This window comes from Eumetopias jubatus, unplaced genomic scaffold (assembly GCF_037043125.1).
Source record: "Eumetopias jubatus isolate StellerSeaLion01/CBP00866 unplaced genomic scaffold, mEumJub1_p1.0 scaffold_12, whole genome shotgun sequence".
Taxonomy (NCBI): Eukaryota; Metazoa; Chordata; class Mammalia; order Carnivora; family Otariidae; genus Eumetopias; species Eumetopias jubatus.
The window spans coordinates 68,818,958-68,836,337 of NW_028274818.1; the positions used below are offsets into that span (position 1 = coordinate 68,818,958).

Consider the following 17,380-nt stretch of genomic DNA (forward strand, 5'->3'; position numbering starts at 1 on the left):
CACACACAGGTGACTGATCTAACGAATCTTTTCGAGAGAGGTGCTGGAGCCTAAAGGGCCAAGAAGGGGTAAAACAGAACCTATCACTTTATGGAAGGTGAGGAAAGACAGCAGCGTAAATGGGCCAGGATAAAATCACAGTTTCCACTTGACTGACCCTTTAAAACATTCTCTATGGCTTAAGTGTTTTATAAACAAAACTAAAAAACAAACCCAAACACCAGTCAGGTGGGCCCATCTGTGGCGCGAGTGCAGAGACACGTCTTTGCGCAAAGCCTTCCCGTCCCCACTGGTGACTTCTACGCGCCCACAGCCCACAAGCTCCTTCTCAGCAACACATTTCATGATTTCGCAGCTGCGGCTGGCTCTTCTGTCTCCCTTCCTACTAGAATTACATCTGTGATGCCCCGCATCACAACAGTAAGTACTGTTGATCATATAAATAAGTAAATGTATAAAATAAGGAAGTGGCTTTGGCAGGACACATTTTACAGTGAAGTATGTGGCAGACCCAACTGCGAACAGACGTGCCTTTACAAGCAACTGTAAAAGGTTCTATGTTATACAGTTGATCAAAAGGCTCAAATTCTTGAGAAAAATTCTTATGAAAAACTTCTATTCCACTTTTTTCTACAACTTTTCTTGATGGACAAATATAGCATTTTTATCTGTGTTTTTTTAATGCCATTCTATTTATTTTATTTTTTATTAAAGATTTCATTTATTTACTTGTTTATTTGCGAGAGAGAGAGAGAGAGAGAGAGTGTGAGTGAGCTGGGGGAAGGGCAGAGGGAGAAGGAGAGCATCTTAAACAGGCTCCACACGCAGCACGGAGCCTGACACGGGACTCAGTGTCACGACCTCTCACGACATCATGATCTGAGCTGAAACCAAGAGTCGGCTACTTAACCGACTGAGCCACCCCAACGCCATCCTATTCAAAGTTGTACGTACATAGCACTCTCATCCCTTTAAGAATAGATTTTTCAGAAACACTAAGCTAAAGTCCTGAAAATACTGACAGGCCTGCTGTATTAAAAGAATTGGTTCCCTGCCCATAGCTTTAATATTTTCTCAAGTTTTTTAAAGGAGGGATCAGCCTCAAAATGTAGAACTATCTGTCTCCCCTCACACCCTGCAACCATATAACTGATGATTCTAAAGCATCAATATCCATGACCACATAATTTCAAAGTCAACTACTTCCTTGGTTTAATCCAAAGTGGTCACGCAGCACAATGCTATCAGGATAAGCCTTCTGAAAATGGCCTTGGCCAGTCCTTCCCATAGCTCTGTGACTAAAAGACTCTCGCCCCTGACGTGGAAAACATATTTAGAAGCTGCAGAGGAATGTCCCCCAGTCCCCGAGCCCCACTGTCTTTCCCCATCTCTCTCTCTGCCCTCTTTTTAAAACAGTGAAACCAGATAATGTCAACAGCAACCCAAACCTGATAAAGGTGAAAAGGATCCATCACTTAACCCCCTTCTGGATCTGACTCCTTTTTTTTACTGAGCTGTAACTGACATACAGCATTATATGAGTTTCAACATAATTTGATATTTATATATATTGTGAAATTATCAAAATAAATCTGTCACCACCCACAGTTACAAAAGCTTTTTCTTGCCATGAGAACTTTTAAGATCTCCTCTATTAGCAACTTCCAAATGCACAGCCCAGTGTTCTTAGCTACAGTCAGCACAGCCTATGTACGTGACGTCCCCATGACGTACTTCACAACTGGAGGTCTGACTGACTCTGCAGGTGACAGTGAATCTGTCCCAGGCACAGAGTGGAAAACTAGGACACACGGCAGTTAGATGAGTCTTCCAACAGTATGCTGAGTCGAAACTGCGGGACACCGGAGAGTACGTGCCGTAGGACGTACAAATGGTCGCACGAGATCTCAGAGCAGGCACAACCAGCGCGCGGTAACAGAGCTCAGAGCAGCGACCGGGGCAGGTGAAGAGAGCAGGAACGAGGAGGAGGCAGCCGGAGGGGACGTTCTCCATCACCCCAGAAAGAAATGTTCCAAGTGGGCCGAGGTGTGGACCACGAGGGTCAGCACCGATCAAGCTGAGCGCTTCAGACTGGCGCATCTCCCTGTGTGTACACTCGAGCCTAATCAGAAAAGGAGAGTGCTCTCCCAGCTCACCGAAAGCTCATCACCTACGAACGTGAACTAACACTTGGTCTCTCCAAAGCACTCAGTATTTCATAAAATACGCCGACGTCACTCACCTGCAGTGCGTGCGGAGGAGACCGCAGAAGAGGCACAGAGCAGAAAGCTGGGACGGGGCGGGAGCCGGCCATGACACAGACCCAAAAACGTTTCACAAAACATAGTGTTCAAAGATCTACGCTACAGATCGACAGGCTCCCCCCTTGAGGAAAGGTCTGGTCTCCACATACTGATGGTCACCCAAACCACATGAACAGAGCTGGTGGACGCGGCCGCTCGGAAGCATGAGGAAGCAACTGCTTCATTGTCATAAAGGTTGACGACCATCAAGACTCCTGTTCAGGCAGCCTCGTCACAGATGTATCCCCCACAAGTAGTAACAGCGACTGCTGACAGAAAGTTTTACGGAACTTTGTAAGTCAAGGCCACCGGGACACTGAACCAACTGGTAGGCAGGCAGAAAGTGCGCGAGTGTCTGACGAAGAGCTCAACGGATGAGACAGGGACACATTATTTCATGCGCATTCTGGTTTTCCTTCTCTGACACATGTATCCTCCTCCTTTTGGGGAGATCAACACAAGCGGGGGCACTCATGTGGGCTTGGTTGGATGCGAAGGCGAGCAGAACCTGTGCACACTCACCTGAAGCCGGCCGCATGCTGCTGCACGGGCTGGTGTGGGAACCGGCCGGGCCACGTGTGGTGCAGGCAGAAGGACGGCGAGGGCTGCAGGCAGCACGCAGTCTGGTAGACGGGCGAGTGGCTGGGACACAGAGGTGCAGAATACTCGGAGCGTGGCTGCGTGCAGCACGAGGCCAGAGCAGAAGGCACGGCCGGGCCAGCCTCAGGGCAGCCCTCTGCGTGACTACTCTGGCCGGCCAGGGGCTGATGGAACGGGCACAGGTGGCAGCATGGGGACAACATCGTGGGTACTCTTTGGTGGCTGTCCACGGGCAGAAAGGAGGACTTCACGGTGCCATTGACCTGCAGGCATCCATTCAGACTCACTTTTGTTTTTGGGGCCTCTCTGGGTGTGAGCTGCTGGGAGGCAAGGTCCCCATCACAGGCCGTGAGGGCGCCAGGCTTGGGGGCACTGGTTGCGCTGCTGCCGTTGCTCAGAACCACAAAATCACTGTTCCCGTTGCTCACAGCCATGTTCCAATTTCTTGGCCCTAAGAGAGAAAATGATATAAAACCAGCCAGTGCCAGGCAGGCAGGCAGAGATGCAGACAAGACAGGAAAGCTACCGGAAGGAGTCAAGAGCGTGGGGGGAACGCAGCAGCCTCTATAAGGGGCCCGGCGGCCCGCGGCGCTCGGGTCCACAGCTGCTCTGTGCACCGGCCTGTTCCTCCCCACCTCTGCTTTTAACCCTTCTCTCCCCGTGCTTGTCCTCGGTGTGAAGTATGGGGTAAGACTTGGCGCATTTTAGGAGAGGATGGGGAGAGAGAGGGCACCAACATCGCCCTTCAACTCCTCAGCCAGGCATGGGGTGTCAGGACACAGGAGTAATGACAAAATGACAGGCCACCATGACGGCAGTGAGTTCTGAAGGTTAAGATAATCTGAATAATCTTAAGAACATCTTATGTCTTAGAAAGATCTCAAGAAAATATGATTTTTCCCCTAAGTCTCTCAGGTCCTAGAAGAAGAAGAAACAAACGAAAATAAAAAGTAATCAGCTAAGCCAAGAATTGTTGCAACCAAGATATCAGACACCAGAGTTTTTCCTCCTCAACTCATGACTATAATGCTTAAAAAATGAACAAGCCATGTTAAGTTGCCAAGAACTTATTGCTTTGTCTTCTATGTTATGTATCATTGCTTGCACATGAGAAAATAATATGAGCAGGATTTGCTTGAGATTTTTGTTTTTTTCTTCCTTTTACCAGAAGGTCCAGGCTTTCAATGTAAAGGAAAATTAACAAATTACCAGTAGCATGTTTCTGTCCCATCAACAAACAAAAGCTAAAACACACAACTTCCTCCCTCCCCGCTCACCCACCTCACCTCTGACCACATGCACAAAATCTGGGAATTTGCAGTAAGAACAACGGGTCACCCACTGCCGGCGGTCTGTTTAACCCGCACGTTAAAGTCAACAAGAAAAAAGCAAGAGCCCATGCGGCTCACTAGCCCTTCAGGCAGGGCACTCCTCAAGCAGACAGAACAGCCTCCAGAGCAATCTCACCCCACCTCCTGCGGTCATGCAGGCACCAGAAGAAATCACCTTGGCTCAGTCTGAGCATATGGTCATCCAATCTGGCAAACCTGGGCCCCCACCAGGAAGGTCCCGTGTGCATTCTCACCCAACACCTGCCCCATGGCAAGGGCATTTCTGAGCAGAGCGCACCACAGCGATGCGCAGTTCCAGTCTGATCCTGGTGCCCAGAAGACGCTGGGCACAAATTCAGCATCGTTATTGTATTTACCTTTTGGACAGAAAAAGACTACTCAAACACACGTACAAATTCAACATCATAAGAGACGGAATTACATGGACTTCAAACAATTTCTTTGTAAATTATTTTAGTGGAAAGAAATCTATGAACATCAGAATATACATAAAACCGGGTGGATGGTGACTTCTCTCCTCCTGTCTTATCACTTCTGAAAGTGGTCACAGGTCCCAACCTCCCTTGCAGGGACAACGGGGAGGGGTCCTGAATATGTAGTAAAGGCAGGTTCCCTCTCTGGGATAGGCACCCGGCACAGGGCGCTGGTGGCAGGCCCGCTGTCACCGGCCCAGGGGGAGGGCAGGGGCCGCCTCAGGGAGGATCTGTCACAGCAGCTTCCTCTCACCCAGAATGTATCCACCCTTTTGCCAACAACAAAAAAAGCTGCATGCAAATGTCTGAGAACAATTAAGACATGAATCAGGGGGCATCTAAAGAGGCACTAGACTTTTTCCAAAGCCAAGTGAAATTTAAGATGCTTGTTTGTACGCTTAAGTGCAAGACAGCCTAGAACGTGTAAGAAGCACTAGCCACAGGACATAAATGTGGTCACTTCCCAGAACCAGACACTCGTGGAAAAACACTCCACACAGAGACATCACGGGCTCCTCTCCCCCCGACCTGGGACCCTTGCCTTCTCTCCAGAACTCAGCCCGGCTGCCCCAGCTCGTGGGGTCCGCAGCTCCGCTGACCCTGCCACCTGGAGGACCAAAGGGGGGATGTTTTCTCTGATTTGCTGGTTGGTTTTTACCATCAGGTTCGTTAATATCATCTCACATAATCTATGTTGTCCATCAGTCCTGTCGATGCTAATCACAGCTGTTCCGGAAGTTATGCCGGTGCCAAGTGTCTAACAACCACGTAATCCTCGAAGTTTTAACAAGAACCTGGGCTTTAGACAGTGTCCCAGCCTCTAGCAGCCTTCGCAGCACCGTGATGTCCCTGTAAACTCTCCAGTTCCCTCTGTGTCCCCATCTCTCGACTGGACGCTTCTCCGGGGAAAGAGTTTTCTTCGTAACCAGAATCCCACGATCATTCTCTTACTTTTACTGCAAATGCATCATTAGGTGGTTACATAAGAGCTAAACAGACTTCTGTAGGCCGGCCAAGGGGCCTAATCACGGGTTATAACATTTCCCCCCACCGTTGGTAAAATGCAGTCCAAGTGCCAAATCATGACTTACAAATGGAGTTTTGGAACATAACCTGTCTCTTAAATTGGAGACGTCTTTCAATGCAGTAGGAACTAGCAGAGTAAACAATCATTTGAACTCTGGCTTATATTTGAAGTAAGTCACATGAGCTTCTTATGATTCAGGTTCTTTAATCATAAAATAGAAACAATCAAATTGACTAAAGTTGTGAATTATAAGCAAAAAATAATTAAAAGCAAAAACAGAAAAAAATTATTCTAAGAAATGTCTGTGGATTAAGTTCAGTAGATGTATTTGGCCAGGAAAACAGCAAACTTTCCGATCTGAAGTCAAAATGGAGCCTACAGCCTTACAGAGAAAGATCTTATTTCTTTAGAAAAAAATCTGGTCTGAGCCTAAGACAGAGAGAGCTAAGGGGAAAACAGATGAGACAGAGGAAGAATCAACATAATAAAAAGGAACTATCAAGACAGATGTAATGCCACGTGATTATGTCTGCAGTGAAGTTTAAAGAAAGTTCTGGATCAAATGCACCCAACTGTTAAGTCACCCATTTCCCCACCCGTCACACACAGAGGCAGCCAAAAGAAAGCTGTTCCTGAGCTACTGTTGGCCTGAAGTTTGACAGGGCCCCACGGCCAGAAATCTGAGTGCATTTTCCTGTTGTTTGTGAACAGAATGCACCAATATCAACATATTCAAAGCCACTAATCCCACACCCCTTATTTTACCTCTTCTACTAGTGTTTTTATATAGTGCTTCGGCAGTTTGGGGGCCATAGGGCCTTTGGCCAAGGACCATCTTCTGATTACATTTTAAAATTTAATTTCTTTTTTCATTGAGCCTCAGTTCTTCGCACGTATTAATCAGGATAATACCCAATGTCCATCTCATAGGACCACAATGAGAATGTAAAAGTGTTCTGGAAACCATTAAGGGCTTAGAAGAGGAAGGAAAGCTTCCAGGTACATTTGCGAGGCCAGCATTGCCCTGATAGTAAAACCACACAAGGACACTGCAAGGAAGAGAACTACGGGCCAATATCCCTGATGAACAGAGAGGCAAAAATCCCCAAGAAAATATTACCAAACTGGGTTCGACAATATATTAAAAGGATTATACACTGTGATCAAGTGGGATTTATTCCAGGGACACAAGGGTGGTTCCACACTCCTAAGTCAGTCAGTGTAATACACCACATTAATAGAATGAAGGAGAAGAATCATACGGTCCTCTCAACAGTTGTAGAAAAAGCTTTTGACAAAATTCAACATCCATTTGTGGTAAGTACTCTCAACAAAGTGGGTATAGACAGAACATATCTCAACGTAATAAAGACCACATATGACAAACCCTCAGCTAACATCATCCTCAACGGTGACAATCTGAAAGCTTCTCCTTTACCATCAGGAACAAAAGAAGGATGTCTACTTTCACCACTTTTATTCAACACAATATCAAAAGTCCTAGCCGGAGCAATTAGGCAAGAAAAAGAAAGAAAAGGCCTCCAAGTCAGAATGGAAGAAAACTGTCACTCTTTGCACATGGCATGATATCATATGTAGAATACCCTAAAGACTCTACCACAAAACTGTGAGAATAAGTGAATTCAATGAAGTTGCAGGATATAAAATCAATACACAAAACCATAAAGGGCTGTGTATTTATAATGGAAGAATTATCATAACTGGCTGATTGAGTGTTAAGAGTATAAAAAGATAAGAAAGAGGCTTCCTAGCTTTAAAGCCAATATCATGCTTTAAAAAAACAGCAGCTGAGGGGCGCCTGGGTGGCTCAGTCAGTTAAGCGTCTGCCTTCGGCTCAGGTCACGATCCCAGGGTCCTAGGATCCAGCCCCGCATCGGGCTCCCTGCTCCGCGGGGAGCCTGCTTCTCCCTCTCCTCGCCCCCGCCTCGTGTTCCTGCTCTCTAATAAATAAAAAAATTATTTAAAATAAAACCAAAACAGCGGCTGAGACATCTGTAGCTTAGAAGAAACAGTGTGGGTGGATCTGAGTTTGAAAGCTGACTACTGCTTTCCACCTTTGAGAATGTGGGTCAAATTATTTACACTCTTACAGTCTCTACTCCTGGCTCTTCTTAAACTTCAAATGCAAATTAGCACAACCATCTAAGAGAGCAACATGGCGCTCCTAATGAGAATTTTAAATACCCCCAAAGGTCAAATCCTTTGACCACAGTACTACTAGGAATTTATCTTTTGGATATACTTGAACAATGTGTAAAGATAAATGCACAGATAAAGATGTTACAGACTGCCCCACTGTCTGTACCAGTGAAAACTGGAAACAATCTAAAATATCACCAATAGCAGACTTAAATTTTGTCGTATCTGTACACTGGGCATTCTGCAGAATGAGTTAGATCAGGCTATATTACTATGGAAAGAAGTCCAAAGTACATCTTTAAGTGTAAATAAAACCTAGCTACAGAACAGCCTAATACGGTATGAATCCATTTCACTGAAAAAGGAGAGAGATACATATATATATGGTTAGGATACACAGATAGTTTCTAGAAAGACATACAAAATGCTAACATTGTTTCCTGCTGGAGAGCTGGACTCGGAATTTTGGAAGGGTGGCAAAGACTTCCATATTTCATTTTCTGTAGCACTTACAACTTTTGCTATAATTGTATCTTCTTTATAGTAATAAAATATTAATAAAACAACATAAAGTGTCTAGCACAGAGACTAACATTGCACAAAAGGTAATTATCATTAAAATGTAAAAACAGAAACAAAGTTATTTTACCTTAAAGGATAACTAAACATCTATTCAGTGGATGTGTTTTACATTGTTTATCTTCTGAAATATATCTGCTGTTACAATAACACCCCACACAATATACTGAGTAACTGGATGAAGCAGGAAATGAACAGGAAGCTAAGGAGTAAGAACAGATGATACAGAGTATTCAGGACAGGTTTCCATGTCGGGTTTCTGGAAACACACATGACGATCTATTGGACCAGAACTATCTATGAACCAAGAAAGAGAACCATCACCAGTTCCACAGGTAGCTGGCAGACACCGTGGACACTGCAGAGACCCTTCACTCATGTTTCAACGTAGAGAGAAAAGTCATCGGAGTTCATGTGATTACAGGGATCACACGATCACCTCCTACTCTGGTTTGGGACCCAGAAAACTTACAGATTTAGCTGTAGAATATATAATTAAGCATAACATACACAATTGGTATAATTAAGTATAATAATATAGTAATACATATTTTTATAATATAAGGAAATTATATTTGAAAGACAGAAAGTAGGGATGCCTGGGTGGCTCAGTCGGTTAAGCGTCTGCCTTCGGCTTGGGTCATGATCCCAGGGTCCTGGGATCGAGTCCCAAGTCGGGCTCCCTGCTCAGTGGGAAGTCTGCTTCTCTCTCTGCCTCTGCCCCTGCTTGTGTGCTATCTATCTCTGACAAGTAAATAAATAAAATCATTAAATATATATATTTTCTTACAAAATAAATGAAAGCAGAATCTCATTGGATATATTATTGTATAACCACAGTAGGATCTGTTTGAGTTATGAAAATTTTATTCATCAACATACTGTATATGAAATAAGTTACAGGACACAGGGTCACAAAGGGGGCAATCAAACTATTTAGGTGGCCAGCAGAGCACAGAGATCTCTAAAGCATTGTTATGCAAACCTCACTGTAGCTGCCTGGAATTGAAAATCAGGACCCTGGAAGCACGATCAGAAAACTGTCAAGTTAAAATCTAAAGGCCATGATGAGGAGAATACACAGACCTGTTCCAATCACCACAGTGACCTCAAGCAAAGCCAGCATGACCTCTAATAAGGCGGGGCTCACCAGCTGGAGGAGCGCCACCCCCACCCCCATCGACAGCTCCAGCATTTCACATGCAGGATCCCACTTGATTCACCCCTCAGAAAAAACAGGTGAGGCAGGCATCACCAGTCCGTTTTGCTAAAGAGAACTGAAGATCCAGAGTCTCAAATGGTAGGCCAGGAAGCCCAAGGCCCAGGGTTTCAGGGCTTTCTACTAAAGGACTCTCCATAAGCTCAATCATGTGTTCTAGAAGAACCCTCATCTTCGTCAGATGCATATCACCAAACCTAACAGTAAAGGGCAAGACAGGATCCCTAACACGGTCCCGTGCTCTAGCCAGTCACCTTTTTCAGAAGAGTGATGCTCCCCACAGCACAGTTTCACTGAGTAAAACACAAAACACTAACCCAGTGCTTCTCAAACACAAGCATCACTTGGGGATGTTGCTGCAATGCAGATTCAGATCCAGTCCACATGGAGCGGGGCAACAAGCCTCCAGCAACGTGCCCACACTGCTGGTCCCTGGAACACACCTCATGCAACAAGGCAAACCACAGACTCGCCAGAGCATCAGGCCTCAGTTACGACAAAAGGCGCACAATTCAAGCAGCGAGTCAAGCAGGGAAAGGACAGGAGTGACAGAAACAAAGGTCTGCTGTTCCGATGAAGGCAGAGAAAAGTAACACATTTTAATGGGAGAGATTCTAGTTGGTAACTGAGTTTAAGTACAGCTTGACAAAGCGCTACAGGTACAGATTTTAATCTTTCGGGTGCAATTCACAAATGCGCATTAAAGCACCGTGCCCAGTTAACTGGGTGAGACAGTCTTTTCCCTCAAGTGGTAGCAGATATTAGGGGACGGATGTATAAAGACACACCAGGTATAAAGGCATTCAGTCACCTGTATCCATTACTTATCAAATTTGTTTTAACATGAAATCGTTCGTCTAAAATGGCTTGATGCTCATCCCAAATGATGGCCTCGTTTCTGATCACTATTAATACTTGGTGCTGTGGCCAGAGGGTAAGTAGCTTCTCCCGCTGCACATGGACAAAGAGTTGTCCTGTAGGCTCTTCCCTGGCGGGGCTGCTAAGCGGGCCTGTAGAAGGCCGTGTCTCAGTGATGTTTTTCCCCTTAAAGGCTATTAAAACTGGTTTTTTTTATCTTCTGTGTCAAGCGCTTTCCTTACAATACCTCTTTGTAGATATTACTAAACTCACTACAGAGAACCCGGGGGTTCAAAGTATTGAAGTGTAACTGATCTAAATCACAGGATTGGGATTCCGCCCCGGGCCAGACCAACGAGGCTCTCCAGCTACCTCAAGATGTCTCCACGGCAGGGCCCAGCTCCAGGAGCTCCAATAGGACCCCTGGAAGCTAAAGATACAAAACCCAGTCTGAAGGTTGCATGAAAAATCGCCTCTGAATTCAAGATTTCCCAAGACAGTTTCAGAAGGTACAATTCAGAATCCAAGAGTGTCAGAGACATATTTCACTGAATTAAGAAGTGTTTTCCCCTGCCCTGGACCTGTGACTTTCGGGACTAATTCTGTTTTCATTTGTGGCTGGATGCAACATGTGTACAATAAATCATCTCTTCTGCTGTCTTAGCTGAAGGAAAAAAAAAAAAAAAGAAGTGTTTTCTATCCATGCATGTTATGCAAACCTGAAAAGCAAGTCATGCAGCGTTTGAACAATTTCAAAACGTAACTGTGACCTGACAGCGAAATCTGTATCTTTAATCAAAGACGCAGGTTTGTTAAGGAACTGACAAGATCGGTCATACGTGAGGAAACAGAATCTTCTCCCCTTCTGAGACAAGTTCACAAACTTCCTACCACTAAGCTCTCCTTCAAGAAGAACACTTAGCAATATCTTCACTTAATCACCGATGAGGATTTCAAATGTTACAAAGAACTCTACAAAAATAAGGGAGTGTTGCTATTGTTCCCCTTCCTCAGAGATGGCGATAAATCAGAAGTTCTCTCCCCCGAGAGACAGTGGTGCACACTGGAGAGCCCGTCCCCTGAGCACACATTCCACGAGAGCCCCCTGGGTGCTACACTATGCTGTCCCCACACCAGGAAGAAGCAAACTGAGTCCGGGAAATCTGAGAGTCACAGTTCACTCTTATAATGAAAACGTAACTATGTTCTATTAAATTTATATTATTGAGAAGGTAGTTCTGATTTATGACAACAAACACCACCTTTGAAAATGAAATCTGACATCAACCTCTTTTAATATACATAGTCGATACTGATAAAGACATCAATAAACTGTAAACGTGAAATGTTTCATCGTTACAACTGTTCATGCCATTTACAAACAGCTTCGTGATATGGAAAAAAAACGGTCTGATAAACTGTCCCTCCCAGATTTACAACCCAAAAATATAAAGGTTAAATAACCTTAGGCAGATCTTACAGTGTCACAGCAAGTCTGAAAACGCTGTTTGGGAAGCAGTCCTACAGCCAGCTAAGAGTCCAGTCGTCCAAGCAGAGACCCACGCGGGCAGGCGCCAGGGCCTTCTGGGCTGCAGAAACACCAATCTCCGTTTTCTTGTGTGTTTTACATCCAATGCGCCTTTGGTAACAGGTCTACCTGGGAAGAGGAATGTAAAATAAAGCTTCTGTTTTACATCTGGGATACATGATAGCCCAGAACATCTTTTTAGCATGAACACTTGTCTCCCGAAATTCTTATTTCACAAGAACTATCACTGGATTGCGGTGATGAGGACAGTTTTCAGAGATCCCTTTTCCAAGTTCATCCACAAAAATTATCAGTTTGCACGATATGCACCACATCTCCCCACACTCACGATACAGTCTCCACACATCTATGCCCTTCAAAAACAAAGGCTTCTTGTATCTCTGGGTTTCAATTTCACATGAGCTCACGAGTAAAACTAAGACTATGTAAAATAAAACCAGAGGAGTCTTCTATCATTATTAGTATTAATCAAAGGTCTTTGACAAAAGTTCTGGAAAGCCCTCCGATAAGGGTTCATCTAACCTAGGAGCCGGCCACGACTGGCCTCTAGACTTGGCCACGAGTCTGGAAGGGAATGTAATATATACAACAAATGTTCACAAAGTTACAAGTCTATTACAGTGCTCTCAACCCTTTCTGCACTTTAAAATCACTTTAGTAATATAAAAAAAAAAAAATTACAGACCCAGGGCCTTGGCCCCAGAGGTTCTGACTGAATTCATACTGGAAGGGACTGTGGTCAGTAGCATTTTTTTAAAAGCTCCTCAGATGATTCCAATGTGTGGCTAGGGCTGAGAATCACTGATTTATACATCTTATTAATTAATGCTGATCGAGTCATAAGAGCACCAACGGTCACTCAAAATACTCAACAGGCAGAAAATATCGCTTAAAATGCAGAATGCCGCTCTCAAACACATTTGGAACCGGTACTCCAAGTGAGATGTGCTTTAGAGCATTTAGATGGTCTTTCTCTAACAGTGAAGAGTATTTCTGAAGCTGTAAGGGTGGGGATGAGGGCGCAGTAAGGAGAGCGCCTTTGCCCCACAGTCTGAGAGACAACGGCGCAGAATTCACGCACATCGGCACTGAGAAAAGGTGAAACATGGCATCACGTGGCCTCAGACCCACGTATCATTTGACTGAAGTTTAGGATACAGCCCATTTGACGAATGAGTTTATTTAACCTTCAAGATAAATTAGGTACCCAACTCCTTGTCAATCTTCAAAATGAAGTCCCAAGCCCTCGTAGTAAAAGAGCATGTTCCCTGAAGTTTTGTGCCAAGAAAAAAGAAAAGAAAAATATATTGCATTTTAAGCATCTTAAACGTTCCAATTCTTAGATCAGATAGCCTTCAGACACTGGTAAGAATTACAGGGCACTCTGGCAATAAGCAGCAACACCCCCCCACCTCCCACCCCCCCCACCCCCCACCCCCCACTCCCTGTGACAGGTCTGTGTTTAGGCCATAGAATTTCATCTGAAACTACTGCCTCAAGTAAAATCACACAACAGGCAACCTCGCAATCGGAGATCTCTCTGGGACACTGTAGCTCTTGCCCGGCAGAAACAGGATCATATTACAGAGCTTAACTGATGTGTTGAACAGATCACAAGTAAGCTCGAGGACACCAGGAATGTTAATACTTCACACATCTCAGAAACTTAAAACTGAGCAGCTAGCTTAAAGGAAAAACACGCCACCGAGATAAATCAAATCAAGAAAATTCTACTCCCACATATTATGAGGCAAAAGAATGTGAGAGAATTTTTCAAATGTCTTCCACAACACAGAAACTGAGATCAATCACCATAAAGAACTCCGGGTTGTTTGGTTTAGATGGTAACTGTTGTTTTTTAACACCACTCTTGGAATTATCTAAGCTTTCCCCACAAATGCTAACGTGTCTGATAGCAGGCTCCACGCCCTGCTGTTCTGTGAAGTCTGAGCAGTAACAAATCCAATTTCCCTAGAATGGCGCCCCAAATGGACTCTTTACCCAGAGTCCAGCAAACAGCGTCTCAAGGGCATCCTTCACTCTACAGAGCAATACCTCCAGGTACTTGTATCAAACACAGTTAAACACACCCTTTTACTTAAAGAACTCTGAGATTTACCTGAAGCTTAGGAAAACATCAAATTCGTAAAGTCTTTTTTTCTTCCTTGCTTTGGATCAGTAAGTTCACTCTTCCTGAGAACCTGGGTGAGACTTTCATAAAGCTGTTTGTCTTTACTGACGTTATCACTACAAACGCTTGTGAGCTCGACTTGCTCTCCTGCAGGCAGCAGATGAACTGAAATCACAGTGACCGGCCATGCGGGATCCTTGTTTGCCCACAAAGGGAATCAACTCATATTTTTCAGTGAAATAGGTGAACGTCCTTCTTCAGCAAGCATTTACTGAGCAGCTGCTATGTTCATTGAGAACATTTCTCTTGGAATCTGCGTATGTGCACCTGCAGGGTATGAGCCTGCTTCCTGGTGATTAAATCAATAAAGCACAGAAATTCAGACGGAGCCAACAAAGGCTACCCTCTTCCCCGTTGTGCTTCTCTTTTACTTGAGTTACTTTGTTTTGTACTTTTTCCAAAAAGGCTGACAGGCTAAGCACCTCATCTGTCCAGTCCTAAACACCCATGTGTATTTCCTGTGTTAGGGTGTGATCAGGACTTGCCATTTTAAAGAACAGGCAGTGTTCACAGAGCCGGTGTGCCAAGGCTGCCGGCCGCGCTCTGGATTATGGGCAAGGAGTGCACACCGCTCCCACCAGGCCAGCAAAAGGCACGAGACTGGCAGGGGCAACCCACTGGCGTACGGTTCCCCCACAGTTGCCAACAAGGGCTGACCAGTTCAGTAGAAACTAAAGACAATGGGCTCAAGGTAAAATGTGGGATGCAGCAGTGCTACGATACATAGTATTTTCCAGATGCAGTAAGGTTTACATGTGTTTTCTAAGCTGCTTTGTAGGTCAACCTTTGTAGGTTCAGACACGTCAACATTTTTCATAATCAGTGCAAACAGTTCCTGATCACAATCTTATAATTCACATCTAAGATGGAAGCTAGACGAAACATGGAAGACACATGAAAATACTCTGCCTTATTTGTGAACACTAACACAAGAAGTTACAAATGCAGTAATAAAGTACTCCCATGTTCCAGACTGGCAATGAAAGCATTTAGCCTAGTCAGAGATATAAAGTGTAGAAATAAATGACATAATACAAAAAGATTATTTATTTTCGCATTTTAAGAAGCAGAAATGTGTCAGCAGACATTAAAACCACGGAAAGCAGTAAATCCACTGTCCACAAGTGAAACATGCATTAGTTTGGAGTTTATTTACATAGTTTAGTGACTCCTGAGGCTTCAAAGGGAACTAGAGTTTTCTTAATTATAAATACTACGATCAAAAATAACTTTCATGTGGGTGAAGAGGATATATTCATTCTTTTTCTTTCAATGAGACTACCTGTTAGAGAAAATTTTACCATATTGTAAAGTGTGCTCTCAATTTCTTGCATTACCACTGAAGAAACTCATTTATGAAATGTCAATGATTTGAGTGAAATACCTCAGTTTTGACAAAGTTTTTATCTCCTAATTGCTTTAAAATTTACATTTTACTCTCAGACACATAAATATTTCACAAGTTAAACTAGTCTGAATTTCCCTGCCAGTGGCATAGAAATTATCTATCTACTGTAAGCAGAAGTGAACACAGTAGGGATAAAATGGATGTTGTTTAAGGTACAGATTTGCAATGGGGAGTAAACAAGCCAGAGAACTCGCGCAGGGCAATGAATCCACACAACACTGAACCACCATCATCAAACCTGCGAAGACAATAAAACTTCACTACCCCTGACACTGGACAGAAAAGGTAACCACGTAATGGGATAGCAGTGCTAAATATCACTACAACAGCATTCATTGCTACAATATATAAATGTACCACATCAACACACCTACGTCTTCAATTTACACAATGGTAAATGTCAAATGTAGTCAATAAAAAAGAAAACACGTAAATGTGGCCCACGCATTCTGACTTCCACTCTGAATGGTAAATCCAATTACAATGCATGAAACGTGTCATTGACTCACACACAGCCTGCAGATTTAAGATGGGCATTGCCATGACTTACGCTTGCTGTGGACCCTCAGTTCTGAGGTAGGTATCTTCACCAGACTTCTATCCCTATAGGTTGGAAGATGCTAATATTTTACCATCTTTTTACGATATTTAATTCACACAAGTAAAGTAATTCCTAGGGTTCTACACCTAGTTTTCTACCAGCTAGTAACAAGAGAAGCACATATTTTCAAAATCCTCTCCTTTAGACAGAGGCTAAAGAAGACTCTTATGAAACAACATAAACTACTTTTTTTTTTAAAGATTTTATTTATTTATTTGAGAGAGAGAGAAGGAGAGACAATGAGAGAGTACAAGTGGGGAGGAAAGGGAGAAGCAGGGTTCCCGCTGAGCAGGGAGCCCGATGCAGGGCTCGATCCCAGGACCCTGGGATCATGACCTGAGCCGAAGGCAGATGCCCAACAACTGAGCCACCCAAGCGTCCCCAACATAAACTACTTTATTTAATTAATTTTATTTTATTATGTTAAACTACTTTAAATCTGAGGTTTCCTCCTGACTTACTAAAGAAAGCACATTTTAATAAACCCAAGAAATGGCTGACCTTACCTTTCTGTGTCAGGTCAAAATTCAAATAACCTTCATAAGATTTTTAATGCATTTAGATGCCATTCAAAGTTCATACCAAGAAAAAAACCTAGGAGTTGAAATTAAAATTCGATCCTAGAAGCAGAGAACAAAGTTCCGTTTTTAAATAAATTCTCAAACAACTAATTCACGCATGCAGAAGCATAAGTAAACGTATTACCTTCACGTGCAAAGAAGAACAGTGGCTGGCTCGGTCTGCGGCTCTGCGGCTCTGCGGCTCGGTCTGCAGCTCGGTCTGCTCCGGAGGGACGGCCCCAGCAGGAGCTGCAGGAGCCGAGGCAGACTGAGTGCGAGCACAAGCAGCAGGCTTTGGATTCTGCGTGTAAGGGGCCGGGGCTCTCAGTGTCTGGGCTCCTACAGGACAGGAGCGCTTTCTCCCACCTCCCCACAGAGGGGCAGGGTCTCGGTTATGGGAACAGCTGACACACGGGCTGGATCCAAGCACAAGGTCAGCAAGCCAGGATATGAAGGTGACATGTAATTTCTAGCCTTTTCCTGCTTTGGGCAAATTGCAA

At 44.2% G+C, this 17,380-nt stretch overlaps 1 protein-coding gene across 10 annotated transcripts in view; it reads right to left on the reverse strand.

Moving 5' to 3' along the window:
* DISP1 (dispatched RND transporter family member 1) overlaps positions 1-17,380 on the reverse strand; it is a 174,954-nt gene that overhangs the window by 42,016 nt on the left and 115,558 nt on the right. For 7 of the 10 annotated variants that reach the window (XM_028111594.2, XM_028111590.2, XM_088017229.1 and 4 more), the window contains 2 exons: positions 12,052-12,228; positions 2,826-3,354 (listed from right to left, as the gene is read on the reverse strand). In XM_028111594.2, coding sequence (XP_027967395.2) covers positions 2,826-3,337 — 512 coding nt within the window. In that variant the 5' untranslated portion in view covers positions 3,338-3,354; positions 12,052-12,228. Of the gene's footprint in view, positions 1-2,825; positions 3,355-12,035; positions 12,229-17,380 lie in introns of all 10 variants that reach the window. The other 3 variants (XM_028111593.2, XM_028111597.2, XM_088017233.1) reach the window with 3 other exon arrangements.